At 38.7% G+C, this 20,643-nt stretch overlaps 1 protein-coding gene across 1 annotated transcript; it reads left to right on the top strand.

Annotated features, from left to right (window-relative positions):
* The first annotated feature begins 1,195 nt into the window (after positions 1 to 1,195).
* Positions 1,196 to 19,746, top strand: LOC121941743 (interleukin enhancer-binding factor 3-like). The gene is made up of 20 exons (XM_042484606.2): positions 1,196 to 1,320; positions 1,864 to 2,006; positions 5,047 to 5,158; positions 5,852 to 6,045; positions 6,137 to 6,311; positions 6,416 to 6,593; positions 8,806 to 8,897; positions 9,386 to 9,481; positions 10,083 to 10,194; positions 10,294 to 10,391; positions 10,472 to 10,580; positions 10,670 to 10,810; positions 13,751 to 13,941; positions 14,056 to 14,175; positions 15,048 to 15,179; positions 16,326 to 16,487; positions 16,597 to 16,723; positions 17,313 to 17,351; positions 17,440 to 17,778; positions 18,963 to 19,746. The coding sequence occupies exons 2-20, from the start codon at positions 1,897 to 1,899 to the stop codon at positions 19,250 to 19,252; spliced, it is 2,817 nt and encodes a 938-aa protein (XP_042340540.2). The 5' UTR covers positions 1,196 to 1,320; positions 1,864 to 1,896; the 3' UTR covers positions 19,253 to 19,746.
* The last annotated feature ends 897 nt before the right edge of the window (positions 19,747 to 20,643 follow it).

Here is a 20,643-nt window from a genome sequence, read left to right on the forward strand (position 1 = left end):
GAAATACTATTATTAGCTTCATATTTCTATATTTCCACCCATGCATCATCTCTGTCCAACCATTCACTTGGTCTGCGTATGCAACATTTGTCCCTTCTTATTCCACACGCCTGTCTGCACATTTCTTTAAATTGCAATTTGGAAGTAGTTAAAAACAACGAGGAATATCTGGTTGGTTTACTCATATAATTCATATAACACTGTGCTGGAGTGTAACTGACAAAAAAAACATCTACATTTTGTTCACCTACAAAAACTAGTGTACTGATGATTAGCCTAACATTCATACTGATATTATATGATATATGATATTCATATTAAACAGCATCAAAATAGAGCTTCTTTTTTTCTCAAAAAAAAAAAAAGTGCTTGTGGACGATCGCTTGCACCCAGAGGTTCTAACTAAGCTCCTAATGTCCTGTATCATAGAAATATCCTAAAATGTCTAAAATCTTAAACACATTAGATAGAATAGACTAAAACTCCAGTATGGATGCTGACAACATTAATGTAATAAATGGGTCCAAATGTATTTCTCGTTGGAATGTTTGTCAACCCTTTTACAGTCAAACAATAAAATACATGAAAAATTTACAGAATTATAGACCTAGAAAATGCTAACGAAATGCATCAATTTATAAAGACCACAAAAAAATTCCCTGTAAAATGCATTTTAAAAAGTGCAAAAGTCATTCTAGAAATCTGAAAATAATAGTAACTTCATACGATAAACATATAGAAATAAATAAACAAAAATAAATAGATGCAAATAAAAATGAATCCATTTAAAAATCTGTTATAAAATTTATGATAAAAAATTGTCAATATTAAATCATAAAAATCTGAAAATAAAAGTAACTTAATAAAATAAACAAACAAAATAAACGTTAAAAAAAATAAATGCATTTAATCTAGTAACAAAATCTGTGTAAAATGTATAGTAGAAAAAACAAAAAGTCAATTTAATATAATAAAAATAGTATTGAAATAATTACAAAATGCATGATATAAAAACATCCACAAAAAACGAAGTTTGGTTTTATTAAAGCAATTTAAAAAACAAAAAATGTATACAATACCTTTCATTAACGCAGTGGCTGACCCATGGATGTATAATAAAGTCAAGCGGTTGCCCTGGCAACACAATCTCTGGTACAGTACAGACAGTAGGTGGCGGCATTCAACAGCGTTTAACGTTTGTTTACGGTACGCCGGTAAAACCAAAGAAGAAGAAAAAGCAGCCATCTTTAGGCCCTCCAGTGGTCGACAGTAACGATACCGCAAACACGTCTTCATCCTTTTATTTATTCGTTGTCGAAGGTAAGACCTTAAAACATAAACGACACTGAGACTCGAGTCAGTGGATTCATTTGAAGTGGACACTTGAGTTTAGCATTTAAAAATGGCGGCGGCGTGCTGACCGACAGGAGCTAACCCGTTAGCACGAAGTGGGCGGTTAGGGTTATAAACATTAGCTAGCCAGAGCCAACGTTACAGCTTGTCGCAGTACCTTTGTTAAAAATAGGATGGGAGGGTAAATAACAGTGTCGTTGGGCACCTGTAGGAGATCACATGTTTTCAATTTGTGGCAAACTAAGCGATGAAAGCATTATTTGTTAAGCTTTTTTGCGTAACGTTAGCTTGTTAGCCACTAGCTCAACACAGATGTGTATCCCATAACGTTAGCTGATATCATTCATTACATCTGAACTGACCTTTGCACTGACAGCTACAGTACCAAACGTTTGGACACACTTTGACGCATTTTTGAGTGATAAACAGTGTCTAAACGTTTGTCTGATACTGAAGCTTAGCTTTCCAGGTGTGCACACACTGACAAATGTTATTTTTTCTCGCTCAAAGAGGCGAAAGCTTCGGCCCGGAAGTCGTGACAGCATGGCGTCAGCTGCATCACGCTGGGATGAGCATCAGGCGTACGAGGAGCTGCTGTACTGGGACAGCCTCATACAACAGGGACACCGTCTCCTCCCGCACGACTTTGAGAGGTAACACTGCACACACAGCATGTGGTGAATGGGTAAAATAAAGGGCCAGGCAGTTGAATTATATATGCCACAAAAAGGACTTTATTTTACATTAATATTAAATAAAAATGTATGCTGCATTGATAGTAAAGGCTCAATAGTAACAAAATAACATCATGAGCATGCACATGCACATGCCAGGGTTCCCACAGTCATGGAAAACTGGAGAAAGTAATTGAATTTTTTGTCTCATTTTCCAGGCCTGGAAACATGGAATTTGTAAAAATTTGGAACATTTTTGAAAAAGTCCTAGACTTTTGTTCTGCATAACGAAATTAGTTGTTACTAGAATCTTTTGGGATATTTGTTATTATTTACTTTATTAATTCCATACTGGGAAAATTTACAGCAGCTCAAGAGCCAAAAAGAAAAGTGCACAAAATGTTTGAGTGCAAAAAAGGATAAAATATTACAAAATATAATTGAGATCAAATAATATAAAATGTATAAACATTACATATACCTTTTAGTTATCCAGATACTGTATATACATGATTGATAGCTGCACAGGAGGATAACTGAAATACACACAAATGGTGTGTAGTATTTTACTGTAGATATTAAGAAATATAGCTTATGAACTTTATTGCACAAGAAGTGGTGAAATATTGCACAGTAGGAAGTTGCACAGCATCTTACACAGTATAAATATAAAACTATGCACACATGTTATATGAATATTTACAATGATTATAGAAAAACTGAATATGTATATATAATCTAAGGTGGAAATAGTGCAAAAGTAGCTGTCATGTTGTAAGTGATGGGCGATGGAGGCAAAGAAAAACAGCGTTGTTACATGATGTTACTTCATTATGTTAAAGAGTATTATTGCAGCTAAACTTTCACATTGTGTGAAAAGGGATGCACAATAATATTAGCAGATATTGACTGTAAAATGAAATATCAGAAACATCCATCATGCTGATTTCTTTCGCTATCACAAACCGATTTTTAAAAAATATATATTATTATTGACACAATGAACATGTACAAAACATAAACTCTAACTTCAAGTATTTTTCTTATTTTGCACAATGAATGAATAATATATACACCATAAAGCATTGTATTTTATGTCTCCATCTGCTGGTGGGCCATCACAATTAGAGTATGCATTATGGGCCAAATTAGTTGTTGTGTATCTGGATATCTGCAAAAAATCCAATATAGTGTATCCTTACATGTAACATAACTGCAAATGTATTTTTTTGTAAGTCAGTGAGTCATAATGTAGCTCTAACATGGGTGGACTTAGGGCTGCACCCTAAATCATTTTAGCATTTACATTGTGATGTGCAGTAGTTGCATCAAAAGACATGCCATGTCAAGAAAGACAAATTAATGCAAAAACTCATTTGCTGCTTGATACAAAAGGCTAACTTGCATGGTTCTCATTCTCACTTTTATTCAATTGAGGGGCCTACGATCAAAATGAGATGATATCGGTAATTAACCTCATTGTCTTTTTCATGGCTGTTTGCCGTTATCTCCCTGGCACTGGTGTTAAATTTAATAGCAAAGCCATTCAATGTGATGTGAATTTTTGCTTTCATTTTCACTTATTGTCCTTTCCTCAGTTTTTCTAACAAATACAAACCAGTGTTGAGCTGAAGGATATTTGTGTGGTTAGTAAATATTTACATCTAATAATCTATGCAAGAGAAATGTGTGGTTTTATATCATTTTAATTTTGTGTTATTTCTATTTTTGTAATATTTTTAGTCCATTTAGTACTTTCTTACTTTTTTCTTGCTTCCGAATCTTAAGCTAAAAATGTGTAATTCTATAATAAAACTCAGTGGGTAACTCAAGCCTTAGAAGCTCCTGCTAACTTTGATAAAAATGATTATTTTCATGTCACCACTGGGGGTGTAAATCACAAAATGTATCACAATACAGTTTTATATGAATTCTTTGGGCAACAATACCATATTTGCTGATATCATAAACTCTGCCACAACAAGACTTTTTAATTTAGGGACCTGCAGTGAATATGAGATGATATTTTTAAATAGCCTCATTGTCTTTCTCATGGCTGCTCATCATCATCTCTCTCCACTAGTAGAGCTTTTATTCTGCACCGGCCAGGCTATAATTTCTCACTATTCCCTCAGGCTTCAATCAGGTCAGGTTCTCGCCAAATTAACATGTATGTATTTAATTATTTTAATGAAACCATTGTGAACTGTGTCAGGCTTAAATTGTCAGGAATTTTAATGGACTAAATTAAGAAGGAAAGAGGGAGAAAAGGGTGGAGAGAGAGGGAATGTGACGGAACATCTGGAGAACCGGGGAGAGAAAGAGCAGGCGAGAGAGGGATGGAAAACGAGAGAAAGAGAAAGGGGGGCTGCAAGACAAATTGGTTGGCAGTTTCTGCTTCCCCCTCCCCAGCAATGGAAGAGATGTAAATAACATGCAGTGGAGAGCAACATCGCTGCATCGCCATCGCTTTGTGAAGTAGACGCACCGAGGGGCGCCGCCTGCTTTGCCGAACCTGTCATGCATGAGATGACAGAAAAGCAGGACGGAGAGGAGAAGTGGTGTGAAGAAACACTAGCTTGTATTACATGTTTTGATTTAAAAAAAAAAAAAAGATCATAATATGTATAATGTGATATACAATTGGTCTATTTATACAGAGCAAATTTTTTAATTGGGCTTGCGACGAAAACTGCTGCTGTGGGTCAGGCTTAGACAGAAACTGTGCGGGGTCGTGTAGGGTCGGGCCTGATGTTTTTGGGGCCCGATCGGACCTCTAGTCGCTGGTGCGCTTGGACGGAAGTAACACAACTAAGCCATGCCATTTTAAAAAAAGGTACAGTATATCTTAAAGATGGTGATATATATAGTGTTGTTTATACTTTTTATCAATGACATTGGATCATTGAAACAACATATTGATCCGCACCTTGCGTATTGTTACTATATTGTTGTAAAACCTGGCTTGAACACTGGCGCTTCAGAGATGTCCTCATCTTGTTATTCTTCCTCCCTCCAGATACGAGGAGCTGCGTTACTGGTATGACTGCCTGTGCTACGAGGAGGAGCTGAGACAATATCATGATTACATCGCCTCCATGGAGGAGGTTGAGGAACCTCGGCGTCATAAGGTTCTTGTTTCACCTGCTAACTCATCCCCCAGAGACTTGATAATTCATAGTTTGTTTGTTTTTTAATCTGAGTCATTTAATCCACTTCTTCAAACTGGCACGTTAAAACTGAACAACTAATGTTTTCCAGTTTCTTTTGCACTTTAAAAATATTGCGCTTCCTCTTGCATGAGAGTTCATTATGGTGCGTGTTTATTTTTCCACGTTTTTTTTTTTTTTTTTGAAATCACACACTTCCTAAGTATTAATATTATACTTCCCACTTGTATTTTTACTTATTGCATGAGATTGCTGTTTAACTGGAATACATGTTGCGAGGGCTGTCCTTTGGAAGTCAGATATTTGAATCATCAGTTGGACACCCTTCAGTCGACCTAGATTGGTAAATGATGTTGCACACTTCCAATCCGCTGTTAGCGCTGTTTGGTTGTTTACTATATTAAGTGAATGCTGCTTTCACACTGGACGTCCTGCTGAGCCCCTTCAAACTTCATATGGGGAAAAAAACCCAAATCTGATTCAACTGCCATAATACTGAGTCCGGTACAGCCCTACATGTAAGTTGCAATAAACTGGATAGGAAAGGCCAGAACTGCTTTTAACAAATGCTCCTCGTAATTTATTTATTTAATTTTTTAAACTTAATATATAAGATTAGACTATAAACTTTAATTTTCTGATTTCCCAATAAAGGACACTGCAGCCAATAAGGTGCATACAGGGCCGTATGATCGCCACGTGATGGCCAAACACTCTGAAGTGTATCCTTCACCAGAGGAGCTGGAGGCGGTGCAGACTATTGTCACCCGTGTGGAATGTGCTCTTAAGACTGTGTCTGACCAGATGGATAAGCTGAAAGATGACAAAAATGATACAGAGGCCGGGAGGTGAGCAGCATATCTACATTTACCAACTGCCCTTTTTTTTTTATAAAGCAACATTTTTATAATCGTTTTTATTTTGTTTTCCTCCTAACAGTAAAAGCAATGATTCACAAGACCGTGTCCTGCGTGGAGTTATGAGGGTCGGTCTGGTGGCCAAGGGACTCCTGCTGAAGGGGGACAAGGAGGTGGAGCTGGTGCTGCTTTGCTCCAACAAGCCCACCATCACTCTGCTCAATCAAGTGGCTGAAAAGTTAACTGAACAGTTGGAGGTAGAACTGAGCACCTATGCCATTTTCCACAAAAAACATTCACATTTTTAGAGTTTTGTCTTTATTTCTTGGTTTCCTAACATTTTGTTCCTCTTTTTTTAAAGACAAATTCAGCTGGGTCATATACAGTGAGCCAGTGTCCAGGGGATGCAACTCTCGTTGTGGCAAGCACCAAGGAGTCAGCCTTGACTCTCACTATCCACCTGACGTCACCGCTGGTCAGGACTTTGACAGAGAGTAGACCTGCAGAAGAAAAAGGTGCAGAGGAGGAAGTTACAGAAGGTACGTATGTGTGTCCAATCTCCAATATCAGCTCCTAGAGGCCTGATCTGTGTCCTCTGTATGCAGACACTGTACCGCTCCACTCATCTGAACTCTGCTCCGACAACTGAAACGCCACACACGTTGTCCATCCTCATCCCATTAGCCCTCAGTGGAGCTTGTACAGTGTCTGTCTCAGACCAATGCCGGTGAACAACCAATGAATGTTGGCTCTTCACTGGCTCGAGAGTCCTGTCGTCGTTATTGGGAAAAAAAGCCGTTTGCCAGCACTGCATTTCCTCATAAGTCGCTGGTACATTCTGCACATGTTGATAAAAATGCAACAGTCAAAGAAAAACAACTTTGTTTATTCTTGCTGAATTGTTTTCATGTTTAAAGTGAAGGCTTTTCAAGAATAACAAGTTAAAGCGCGCATTGCATGTTCTTGATGCTGAATATGTACATTTGGCACCAGCTGCAGCAAAACTGATCTATACGTAACACTGACAACGAGGACGTTTCTCTGTCTTTAAAATTCAGCCAGACAGGAAAAATGTAGAAACAATCTAATCGCAGTTTGTTCAGATATTAATGTGTTGGTTAGTGAAGTGTTTTTAAGGCTTCTGTGTACATTAGCATGAGTTGTATTTAAATGGGAGTTTCAGTGAGTTCATTTAAAGGTCAAGTGGAGTGCTGAAGCCCCACATACAGAACCATACCAGTCTCAGTGCAGTTTTAGTCCATTTACCATACTGCACTCTGGGGCTGCACAGTTAAAATGGTATAATAATTGTGATCATGATTTAAGATTACACAATCATTCAGACTTTTGCAGTTTGAAGAGTTACACCGGTGAATCAAATCAGATGCTCCCTATTAAGTAAACTGTCTAGTCAGGTGTTCATCAGGAGCTGTTTTCTACAAAAGAACAATGGTTTGCAGACCGTTTAAGGGAAAAAAATGAATGGTACAATTTTTTTTTATTAACTGTGTGACCTTATTGTCCCATTAGCGACCAAGCAGATTATTTACTAATTGACCTTTAACAGTCTCTTTAGCTCGGACAGCTTTATTTTTTCACCTCATCAACTTTGTTAATCCAGTAACTTTATTGTTGAATTGAATTGTGTGCAGCGTTGAACATAATACCAGGAGAAAGTGAACAGAACAGTGGAGAGAAAAGCTGCAGGAGCTAACAGTTGGCCCACCAGCTACAGCAGTTTATCACTAGCCTTCAGAGATGGAGTATCGATGGAGCAGGATATAAGAAGGTGATACAAAAACTCTAGTGGTTACGCACGCAAAAAATAAACAAATTGACGAATCTTGGAACAGCCGATGTCTATTCTAATAAAAAAAGATTCTTAATGGGGCGCAACATTAGTGCCAGATATATTTGGCTTTTAATTGATGGATAATTTTTAATGTGTAACTTGACAGTTCAGCTATTTTGAATAAGGATGCGTAGTGCAGATAATTGTGCCAGTTCAATATCACCACGTTTACAATTTTGGCTTTTGTTAAGCAGCCCTGTTGCAGCCATGCTTTGCTTCTGGTCGTTTGTTTTTCAGTTTTTATCTGTCCTATCACACAGCGGTCATTGTTGCGCAGAATGGAAATCACTTGCAGAAGCCTAACTTTGGAGGAAAGATTAGTTGAATTGTATTTGTAGTGTAGAAAATGAGCTAAAACTTGCACAAAGCTGGTATGGCCCTTTGTGTTTTTACTCTCTTAAGGTCGTTTCTTTTAGACACTATTAGATCAGGCACTCTATCAGTTTTGCTGCAGTGTGGGGCAGTCGTGAAGATTTTCTAAATGCTTGTGATTTACAATTGATTACCTTTTAGTCTGTCAAGTTTTTTTAGGAACGCTGGACCTTTGACCAACTGGACACTGTCTCAGGAGGGGTGGGAAGCAGCAAACCCAAGCTAAGGGGCTGAGGAAAGGGGGTATTTATCATAGTGTGCCCAGTGCAGTATATTAACAACATGCTGTGCAATGTCTTTATGACATGTTTTTACTTCCACTTTCACGCACTGTGGCAAAGTTAGCTGGAATCTGTGACTGGGAGCTGTTATGCTTTATGGGACCAAATATTTAAACTTTAGGTACTTGAGACCCCCTTTCCCTGCTGCTGCTGGTTTGGTAAAAGCTGCTACTCCCTGAGCTGCAAGACAGAGCCGACCCCCTTGGTCAAACTGTACCTTTTCTTCTTACCCTACCTCGTCAATAGAAACGCAAACAGTCGATGATCCGCCGGACGTTCTGGACAGGCAGAAATGCCTAACTGCCTTGGCGTCCCTCCGCCACGCCAAGTGGTTCCAGGTTTGCATTCACGTCCTTATTTGTACGAAGTGTTTCTTTGAGTGGTCTCTCTTTAAAATCTATTTCGAGACAGTAACACTGTGAAAATGTGCTCTCAGTTGTTGTTGATATAGTCCATAATCTTATAAGAGAGGAGAGTTTCAGAGTTTTACCTACTAACTCATGAAAAGTGATCTGCTGATCCATACCAATGACACATTGGGATAAATCATTGGTATTGGCACCAGCATATAATTTGATTCACCAAAATGTCTTCTGTCAGACTGAGCTCTCTCTATCAACTGTCGTGATTCGTGAAAAGTTTTCTTCGTTTGACCACAACAAATGGCATGTGGACAAAAATGTGTGACATGTTTTGTTGATGTGGAGATCAGCTCAGTTGTTCTGACGTGTATGTGCCTATTTTTTGGGGTCTTTTTTTTTTTTTTTTAACTTGTAGGGTCGAGATGACGTCCTCTGACTGAACTGGCTTTTGTTTGTGTCTCCAGGCCAAAGTCAACAACCTGTCTTCTGCCGTCATTGTGATCCGGATTATGAGAGACTTATGTAACCGCGTTCCTACCTGGACACCACTCTCAGGATGGGTGAGGACACTGTTTATGTATAAATCATTGACTGTATATAAAGATGGACAATGTGTCTCTACTTAGGCCAAAAATTTGTACAAAAATTAAGCCAAAATATCATGATGGTGACATCATCTGAAGCCAGAGACTGCACAGCAATGGTAAAGTTCCTGCCAACACATCTGTCTGACTATAGAGAACAGGAAGTGATTGCGGGGACACCGAATGGCAGACATAGCTGTCAATCATACACCCATTTTATTGCATCAAATAACAAATTGAAACCAAATGTATTAAAAAAAAAAGAAAGAAAAAATTGAATATACATCAACTTGATAAGAACTACCTAAAATGACAGACACCATCTTTGGAAAAAAAAAATTATAATTATTTGTCAAGTATTCAGTTTGGCCAATGTTCCATCTGCTAACATGGAGGGGGCGGGGTTTATGACCTATACTGTGGCCGGCCACCAGGGGGCGAACAAGATGTTTTGGCTTCTTTATTCTACAGCCTCATTTTTGGCAGCTCCTCTCTAGCTCTTAGATCAAAACCATGATCTTGACTCTAGCTTGGATCTTGTGCATGGTCTATACTCTGTTTACTTGTTTCTACGTAGCCACTTGAACTGCTGGTGGAGAAGGCTATTGGTACATCTGAGAGACCAATGGGAGTAGGCGAGTCGTTGCGCAGAGTTTTGGAGTGCGTTGCATCTGGAATCCTCTTGGATGGTAAACTTTTGTTTTCTTTTATTGAGCTGTCAAACCGGCACAAATGTTTAAACACTTGCATAAACTTCAATACACTAATTTAACTGTATCTGTGCAAAGACGGCCCTGGAATAAAAGATCCATGTGAGAAGGAACCAGTCGACGCCACTGCGTATCTGACTCTGCAACAGCGCGAAGACATCACGCAGAGTGCTCAGGTGAGATGAGACTGCTCATACATGCACCCGAAAACACACGAATTTTTGAACGTAGTTCCTAACTTTTACATTTTCCTTAGTTTGCCTTGAGGCTGTGCGCATTTGGACAGATGCACAAGGTGTTGGGGATGGACTATAAACCTTCAAAGCCACGGAAATCAGGAGGAGGCAGCAGCAGAGATGGCACAGGTACCTAGTGATCTATGTCCTTTCCCCTTTTTTATGTAGTTCACTGAAAACATTCATTTTTTAATTCTTGTTTCTGCTGTTTCATACAGCCCAGATAACACCTGCTGGACACTACAACCTGCCATCTAAGAGACCTTACACAGAGGTGGACAAAGAAGGGGAGGAGCCGCAACTCAACAGCAAACAGAGGAAGTTTCTCAAGTTCCAGAAGCGTTTTCCGAGGAAATCATGTTAGTAATGAATATCCGTGTTCCTGGTTTAGGCTGAGCCTTTTTACTGTTAAATGAGCTGTAATTATATATTATTGAAGTCTTTACATTTAACTCCATGACACAATATGAACCTGACTAGACATGCAATGGTATGAAAATGTCATATCAGGATTATAGCGAGCAAAATCGTCACGTTATTGTTAAAATGTGCTGATACACACACTGGACTCATCCCGCCAAGTTTTATATTGAAACCCAAAAATACAATTAGTTATATGTATTTTTTTTTTGTTTGCATCAACATTCGAATAATAACATTCAATAATTTATGTAAACGTAAAACGCTATAAAATGTGCAGTAACATTAAAGTTAGTCTGTCTTTAAAATGCTTGCGTGAGTGTCTGTGTCACTGTAGATCAGGACAAGGGATCAGTAGCATCACTGGGTTTGCCAACTGCACGGCGACTCTGCAAACAACAGAAGAGCGAAACAAAACCACGTCACCTGCGCGACTGCATCTTGGAAACTGTTGCAAACTTTGGTTGATGCTGAGCGGTGTTTTCCGTGAGTTTTTGGAAGCATGAAAAACTAACACGGTTTTAGTGATAATTAAAACGGTAATACTAACCGTCGGGAAATTTACCGCAGATATTGTGAAATCGGTTGCCGTGACATTACATATTGTCAGTTCTGCTGAGCTTATTTAAAAGACACTAAACACGGGTGAAAGTGGGATTCGGCATGAGGGGGGACCTTAAGATCCGTTGCTGCGGTGCAGTGGGGAAAATGAGTACCCTCAAATCAACTCCCGCCTATTTGTACTGAGAGCTCCGGTGGACTTTTTTCTTTGTGGACAAGCTACGTGATCAGCGGACCTTCTTTTGAGGTTGCTTTCCATCTACAAGCCATAGTATTAATATGGAATTTGGCAAGTGAAACTACAGAGCATCATCGGCTAAAATTCAAATTGATGACTGCTACCCTTGACCTAACCTCAGTGACCATGGATACCACAGCATGCACCAGGCCAAATCAGTCCTTTACTGTAAACTTTACCACAACACTAAAAAGTATCCAGTTTAGCATACATTTGTTTAAACCGTCCAGTTTTCACACACAGTCTAAAGAACACATTAAAGATGATTAGCATTTAATTTGTACTCGGACATTTCACAAAGAATTAACCGGATAACTACACAACATGCACATATCCACTGTCTGACTGGGAAAAAAAACTCAAATGAATGACATACATAAGCAAGTTTTAAAGGAACAGAGTGTAAGATTTAGGGAGATTTAGGGGCCCTGAAGGTGAGGATTGCAGATTCTAACCATCTTAAACTTTACCCAGTTAGGATTCCTTCAGGAGGGATTTTTTGGAGGTGAATTATCTGCAGAGATCTCTTTCTCTCCAAAACAATCGCACCAGCTGATTGAAAATGGTAAAAACACTGAATAAACCAGTTTAACGTTACAAATCAGCGCTTCTCTGACACAACTTGCCGTTACGGAGATGTGCCATTAGCTCAGCAACTGCCAAAGTGTGCTGAGCTTCTTTTTTCTGAACCAGGTTTTCTTGACGTTTTTACCGTACGCCGAATTATCTGCAGAGATCTCTTCCGTAGACCCGGATATAAAGAACTGGAAAAAAACTTGATCAAGCTGTTTCATGATAAAAAATCTGGGTTTCTCCGATGCTGCTAGCTCAGCACCTGCTAATATGTACTCACATTTTTCTCTGATAATTTAAGATTTGGATGTTTGGGAGGTCTTCAGCAGGAGCCAAACTACCAGCTGAGGGTTCTTCTCTCCAAAACACACTCAGTGATTTAAACTGGTTAATACTCTTAATGAAGCAGTTTCACGTAACATGAAACAAATGGGTTTTTTCGACGCTCTTGTTACGGAAAGGCTGCTAACTATGGTGGCTGATGCGGAAACATGAATGGCCTTATGTAGAGCCAGTGTTTAGTTTGTCTGTTTTGGGCTACTGTAGAAACACGACGGTGCAACATGGTGAGGATGAGGACCCGCTCCCTATGTAGTTATAAACGCTCATTCTAAGGTAAGGAAAACCCACTGATTCTCATTTTCAGGTGATTATACACTAAAGAAAACATATGTTATTTATTTAATTTCTGCCAATATATCTCCATAAATCTTACACACTGAATTTATAAAGTTTATCTGAGCAGTCAAGTCAGTTTTATTTCAAAAGCCCATTATCACAAATCACAGTTTCCCTCAGAGGGATTTACAGCAGACGACATCCCAAAAAAAAAACCTGCAACGGGGGAAAAATGGTTGAAACCTCAAGAAGAGTGACGAAGGACAGATGTGCAATAGATGTTGCTAATAACAATTAAATTACAGTAATGACAGAAAGGAAAGAAAATGAGAGAGGGGGAGAGATGCACAGCAATAATAGTAACAACAGAGAATTCAACCATAGTGATAGACATAAAATTAATAAATACAATATATGATAGCATGTGATGTTATATGCAAATATCATATATATATATATGTATGGCTTATACCTGGTGGCGATATATATATATATATATATATATATATATATATATATATATATATATATGTGTTTTTTTTAAAAAAGAGCCCCTAGAGATATGTAGTGCTGCAGAGAGCTCCTCAGTGGACAGTTCATCTCCCCAGAACTGTTTGGTCCAGAATCACCAGTCGGTGCCCCTGTGTCGCTGTGATCCTGAACCCTGAATCAGGAACGTTTTGACTCTAAGAGAAACTTAATATGAAATCATCTTTGCTGAATTGCATACAAATTTTCAGGCTTGACAGTTTGAGGGAATACATGCATTGAAATTAGAAATGCTGCCAAATCCCCTCTTATTTAAAAAAAAAAAAGGGTTAATCTCCTTATTTATTCATTTGATTGCTCATATTTCTGAGTTTTCTCAAACTGTTTCTTTTCTCTGTAGTCACGGATGATTTCAGCATGAATGCCGTCATGCGTCTGAACCAGTACAGACCTGGTCTGGAGTACCGACTGACGGCTCAGACTGGTCCAGTACACGAGCCGGTCTTCACAATGGCTGTTGATGTAAATGGGAAAACCTACGAGGCAACGGGGCCCTCAAAACGAGCTTCCAAGCTGAATGTAGCCACCAAGGCAAGACTGTTTTTCTCTCTACATGGGTTGCCACGTGGTCTGATCATTGAAAGCTTACTCTGGGTATTTAAACGAAGCAAGAGTTGTTAATGTTTTGACTTTTGTGATTCACAGGTCCTGCAGGATCTCGGTCTTCCGACGGGCTCAGAATCCAAACCAGAGTCCGCTGCTGATGGCGAAGGAAACCAGGAGTTAGTGAAAGCTGCCAGCACGACCTCTAATACATCAGAAGACGTACGTACTCAGTTCCTCCCTCTGGTGTATTAAGACGCCTCTGTTTAAAAACTTGATATAATACAGCATTTTCTTTCCTTAGAGAGAAAAAAAGCGATATGTAAGAGGTTGATGAGTTTGTAGTCGTGTTTGATTTTTTAATTTTTTTGCTCTGATTTTATCGGCCGCCAGAAGATTTACAAAAAAAGACAAAAACTTTACTTCAAGCTTGTTTTGGCGACGATAAATCACAACAAAACCAAGTGTTTAAAGGTGAATAAAAGTAGAAGCCAAAAGACAAATTAGCAGGTAAACAAGTGGAAGAACACAATAATAGATATATATGAAAAAATATATTAATAAAATAAACAAAGAAGAAGAAAAAAAGAGGAGGGAGAGAAACACACGCTTCAAGTCCATTTCCATTAGTTTCCTAACCAACAGCCATATTTATTAAGTAAAAGGAAATTTAAAATCAAAATTGAATTTCCACTTTGATCGATTAGGCCCCAAATAAAGATAGTATAAATTTGTTAAAAAAGATAACATAGGAAAAATGTTTAAAAAATGCACTTTTACTTGTCACTTGTGAAAATTATCACGTCAATCCTAAATGGCCATCCGTGTTTCACAGGCATTAACTGCTGATGCCGCACAAAAATAAATACATCACAGAACAAGCAGGAAAAATGTTAATATTTCCATTATGTACAGGTTTCTCTTGTAAATTCTTGTCTTCTAGGTTTTATAAAGTTGATCCATCTTGATCATATATTGGTGGATTGATCTCGCTGTGATCTGAGGGAATATGACAATTTCTCCGACCTGGCGTTTCCTCTAACAATTGTAGTCGTGTGTTTAACAGCCGTTGTTTGTCCGTTTGTTACAAACAGAGCGGTCAGGGTCCTATCTTGACCAAACATGGCAAGAACCCCGTGATGGAGCTGAATGAGAAACGCCGCAGCCTGAAGTACGAGCTGTCTGCAGAGACGGGCGGCTCCCATGAAAAGTGCTTTGTCATGGAGGTGAGTCAGCAGTATCGCACGCAAGAAACATAACGAAAACAATAATCAGAAGCTGTTGATGTGTTTTTTAATTCATCCCTTGTTTTGGGGGTTTGACATGAACCCAAAATTTTAAAGTCCACTAAAGATTTTTACATTTTTGTAACGTGTTATAGCATCTGATTTTAACAGTTCTCAATGGTGATTTATAGATGTGCCAGCCAAGTGGCCCACGATGTTTTAAGCATTTGTATTTGTGTAATTTTGTGCCGCTCTACAGTGGGGTTTCTGTGAAGTTAAACTGATTCAAATAACACACACAAAATCAATCTGAGTTTAACTATGGAGCAGTTTTAATGTGGAGCTAAAACAATGTCCAGACAGAAACCAGTTTAGAATAATGTATAAAAACATGATTTGTATACAGAGGTTACTGTTGATTTATGTGGTTACTTAATATTTAGTTTTTTTTAATTTATATAATAATACATTTGCTTGATCAAGTTTTTTCCAGTTCTTTTTAAGATAAATTTATTCTAATTTATCTTCCCCTTTTTTTCTGTAAATAATAATGAAAGAAATGTCGATATTTGATTGTAGGTATGTGGGTGTATGTATATATGTTTAGTTAGTTGGAGTGTAGGTTTAAATTAACAAGGATGCTGCTTAATTCAATTTTAATGATTTATGGAGATGAATTGGGATTAAATAAATTTTTACCTCTTCTCACTCCTTTTTGAATATATAAATCAAGTCATAGTTTGACCTTTTCTTTTGCTTTATGTTTTTCATCGTCTGTAACTATTGCTTTTTTTGGTCTCCTTGTCAATCAAATCAAAACATGGCTTATTAGCGACAATAGCAAACAAAAGTACAAAATTAAGCTCCCATTGTAACTCACAAGCTTCACGAACTAAACACTTGTCTTTTTCTAGACACCTTTTCCCCACAAATATTAGCATAAGCACGTTATATCATACATTGCATGAATTATCCAAGCTGCTGGCAGACTTTCTTTACTTGCATGAAACCAGGAACAATAGAAACATTTATGAAAGTTAAGGTTACAAAATTCAGCTCCATTATAATTTGCAAAGGCTCACAAGCAAAACAATCATCTTATTCTTGATAGATTTTTTATGTTTTGACCTTTTTGTTGTCTGTCAGGTGGAGGTTGATGGGCAGAAGTTCAAAGGGAGAGGCTCTAATAAGAAGGAAGCAAAAGCCTACGCTGCCCTCGCTGCTCTGGAGAAGTTGTTTCCGGATGACAACGGAGTGTCAAACGCCAGCAGAAATCCTTTAAAGAAGAAGGTCACCTACACTGACATGGTAATTTATCTTTTTTATGGTGTGATCTGTGGTTTATCTGGTGAATACGGCTGACCAGTAAGTGTCAGCATACTCTCTTGAGTAAAATCTCCTGTTTCCTGCTCGACAGCACATCCCAGGGTTCGGCACGATCCGCGGCATCCCTTCAGACTCCGGGACTCGTGGCTGGGGCCCCCACAGAGGTCGAGGCCGGGGGAGAGGCAAACAGTTTTCTTCAGGACCCAGCTACAACAAGAGTAAATAATTCAGCACTCACTAGGTGTCAGTGTAGTCTTACAAAGAAAGCATAAGATCTTTTAAATACACCTGTAAAGAAACCAATTGACCCTTTGAAACCTGAGCAAATTGGCTTGATTTCTTTCTAAAACATGGGAAAAGAAAAGACGCAAAAACTAGCAAAAAAATAAGTAAAAAGTACAAGAAAATTATCTTTTAAAATATGTTTTTAAAAAGACAAAAAATAAATTTAAATAAATAAGGAAACTACCTTAAGAAATGCAAAAAAAATCAAATAATTCTGTACCATAACTTTGAAAATGTAATTTTGATTGTGATGAATACTGTTTTTTCTTAACATTTTTTCCTTTTTTTTCCCAGATATTTTTTCCTAGCTTAAAAAAAAAATTCTAAATGTCTTGCAGTTGGTGGAACATTTCTTACCAAGTCGCTCATTGCTTTTCCCCCCATGTATTTGAAAGAAATTGCACGAATTTGCTCAAAGGTTGAAATGCCTGTGAAAGGCATCTGAAAGCAACATAAGAAAAGTGATGTTGCTCCAGGTTTCAGTGAGTTAAACTGCAATTTTTTTTTCCTTTATTTTAAAAGCTAACTACAGTTATGAGAGCGGCACTGGCGCAGGCTATCGTGAGTATTCACTAATCCCCAAAATACACCCATATCCCTAAAAAATTACATCCTAATATAAATGTTTAAAAATGATTTTACATCTCAGATAAACTGTACGGTAACAACGGAGCCAACACCACAGCCAAAAACACCGGCTCCACTGGATCAGGCGTCGACTCTGGCTACGGCACCTTTTACCCGGAGGCCAGCGCCGCCTACGCCTCCCAGCCCGTCTCTGGCTCCGACTCGAACACGGCAAAGGTTGAAAGCTACCAGTCGATGCCTCCACCGGCTGACCAGGAGAGCCCGTACAGCTACGGGTACGGAGATGAGAAGAAGAAGATGCTGACCCAAAGTCAGAACGAGGGCCACGGAGGAGACTACTCCATGTACAGCACGGCTTACCCCAGCTCAGTGACGGGCGGACAGACGTACAATAATTATGGTGAATAAAAAATTTCAGAGTCAAAAAGTTGAACCCTGCAGCTGAATTAAACTGCTTGTGTCTTTGGCTCAAGTGTTGGGGCTACATGGCTGTCTCTTAACATCTAAGATTAAGGCCGTTTTAATGCATCGTGGTCTTTTTCTTGATAACAAGCAGAACAAAAAAATGATAGTCATATGCAGATAGATTGGTAGCCAACAAGTTAACCAGCCAGCTAGTTAATGTTACATTGACATTAACCCTCAAATTGTGCAAACTGAAATTGTAAATATTAAATACTCCCATTTATCGCCATAAAAGTTTTTTAGGTGGAATTTCATGCAATTCGAAAAAGCCATATTTTGCAAAACTACAATGCAAACACTTCTTTCTTTTATTGGTCACATGATGCTACGCGCTTGTCGGTGGGACTGGCTCCCTCATGATGCAGCAGGCGCTACAAGAGGTTTTATTGCATCACATAACGATTCAAAAGTTGAGTGTATAATTGGCTTGACTTTCCATTATGGCTCGCATCACACGCCTACGTCACCATCTATTTACAATAATGACAGCTAGTGCGTTGGCTTCTGTAGAAATAAACCTGCTGATGTTTTGAACATCCATTGCCGTGCTTCTTAAAGTCACAGAACATCACTCAGTGGAAACGCAGTCATCTCGCAATTGTGTTTTATCGACATTTTGAAAATATCGCTTAAGTTTTGCACAAATCTGTAAAGGAAACCTGCCAACAGTAATTGGTTATTTGTGCATGACTCCCTGAATGTATTGAGTCCAGCAGGTGTTACCGCTCCTCTAATATCACTGCAGACTGGTAGTTGCCTGGTGATTGTTTATTCTTAGTTCTGAACTAAGAACCAGGTACAATACAGATATTTATTCACATCATTGCACATGTATTTTGTGTGTGAATTTGTATTTATATATTTGTGTGTATTCATTGACATGTATGTTGTTCACGTGACTCTTCACACACGTATTTAAGATCCCGTCTCACATTGTAAATCTAGTCTGATGAAGAGCGGTTGTGCTTGAAACATCTCTTTGGTGCATTAGATGGATTAGAAGGATTTGGCCTTAGTGTATGGATGAAGGTGCTGCATTTATGCCTTGTTTCAATATCTTGCATCTAAGGGAAAATGCATCAGATATACACAGTAAACTGGTCTGATCTCGCTCCACAGGCTGGGACAACCAGTCATCCTGGGGGAACCAGCAGGGAAACCAGCAAGGGAACCAGCAGGGGAACCAGCAGGGGTACCAGCAGGGGAACCAGCAGGGGTACCAGCAGGGGAACCAGCAGGGGTACCAGCAGGGGTACCAGCAAGGGAACCAGCAGGGGTACCAACAGGGGAACCAGCAGGGATACCAGCAAGGGAACCAGCAGGGGAACCAGCAAGGGTACCAGGGCTACCAGGGCTTCGGAGGGCAAAACCAGGACTCCTATTCGGGATACAGTGACATGAATTACTAACAATCAGAGCGTGTACGGCCTCTTTCAACCCACTATGCCATCTTCTGACTCTGACTGTCCCTGATGATGATGATGATGATGATGATGCTGCTCACACAGGAGTTCTGGAAAAGATAAAGTGGTTGTGATATCTCAAACTGGATTTTTTGTTGTTTTGGGTTTGTTTGTTTTTTTGTGTTTTTACCTCACTTTTTAGTTCTTGGACATCTGGTAAAACAGATGTTGCAGGCTTATCTTTTGATAACCTGTTTTCTTTTAACTGCAGCATTTCTTTTCATGTCTGTGTTGACATGAGTGTAAAAAATACCTGGTTTCATCGTGTTTTGTTTCTGGGGTTGTTGTGTGTTGTTTTTTTATCCTTGTGTTCTGTATCTGCATCAGTATGTTGTGGTTTTCATTAACAGCTTCTTGTAGTTTTGAACTGAAGGTTTATTTCTGTGTCACATGAAATCCTCTATTCTTTCTTGTAAAATAAAGACTTATTTTGAAGCCAAGTTTCTTACTCTTTTAAGATGAAGTACGTAAGTGAATGCACCGACTCTGTAGTCCAAACTTAACTCAATATTGCTCTTCCATAAAAGAGTAGGAAATACATTTTAAAAAATTATAAAGAATAGTCAAAATTGAAGTAAAGGAGTCTGAGATATCCTGACTTTTAGTCCTCAGTATTATTCAAGCTCCAAAATTAGTTGGTCTGACATATCCCATCATACCACTTCCTGGCATCTTTCATAAGACCTTTTCTGCCTAAGAAACTAGCACATTTGTAATTTTCATAATTTATAATTTATTTAAAAAGGGACAATGTGCATTAATTCACATATAAACATATATAAATGCAGAGTTAGCTGGGGAGCTTATTTTCATCAGTAGTTCCTTGCCCGATGTTAAAAGGCATTCTAAAATAATAATTAAAAAAATACAATATGAATAAACATTCTTTGGGACTTTAACATTTGGCCATACAATCAATATTTATTATGCTTTCTGTTAAGCATTAAGTCACTGAAATAAACTCAGAAAGATGCATCTTATTCCCAAATTATCTTATAAAAATGGAAGCTCAGAGACAGAATAAAATGAAGAAGGAAAACAGTGATTAAGACTGAAGTGGAAAAAGTCCACTTCCAGCCACTTCTGTCCAGACACCAGCTATAATAACCATTGCGGATCACATGTGGCACAGATGACCCCGCCGTCCCAACTCTGAGTCAGGGTGTGAGCAACGATCACGCTCCTGCTGCGTGTCCCGGAGCTGCAGCCTGTCCTCCGGGAATGCTGATAAAAGGCGGGCAGCAGGAGCGCAGCGAGGACGCGAAGTGTCCCATCAGGTCGTCCAGTTATCAGCTGTGAGTGGATTTTATCTCTGACTTTGACATTATTGTCTCTGC

Source organism: Plectropomus leopardus, chromosome 3 (assembly GCF_026936395.1).
Source record: "Plectropomus leopardus strain MGB_pleo_1.0 chromosome 3, ASM2693639v1, whole genome shotgun sequence".
Taxonomy (NCBI): Eukaryota; Metazoa; Chordata; class Actinopteri; order Perciformes; family Serranidae; genus Plectropomus; species Plectropomus leopardus.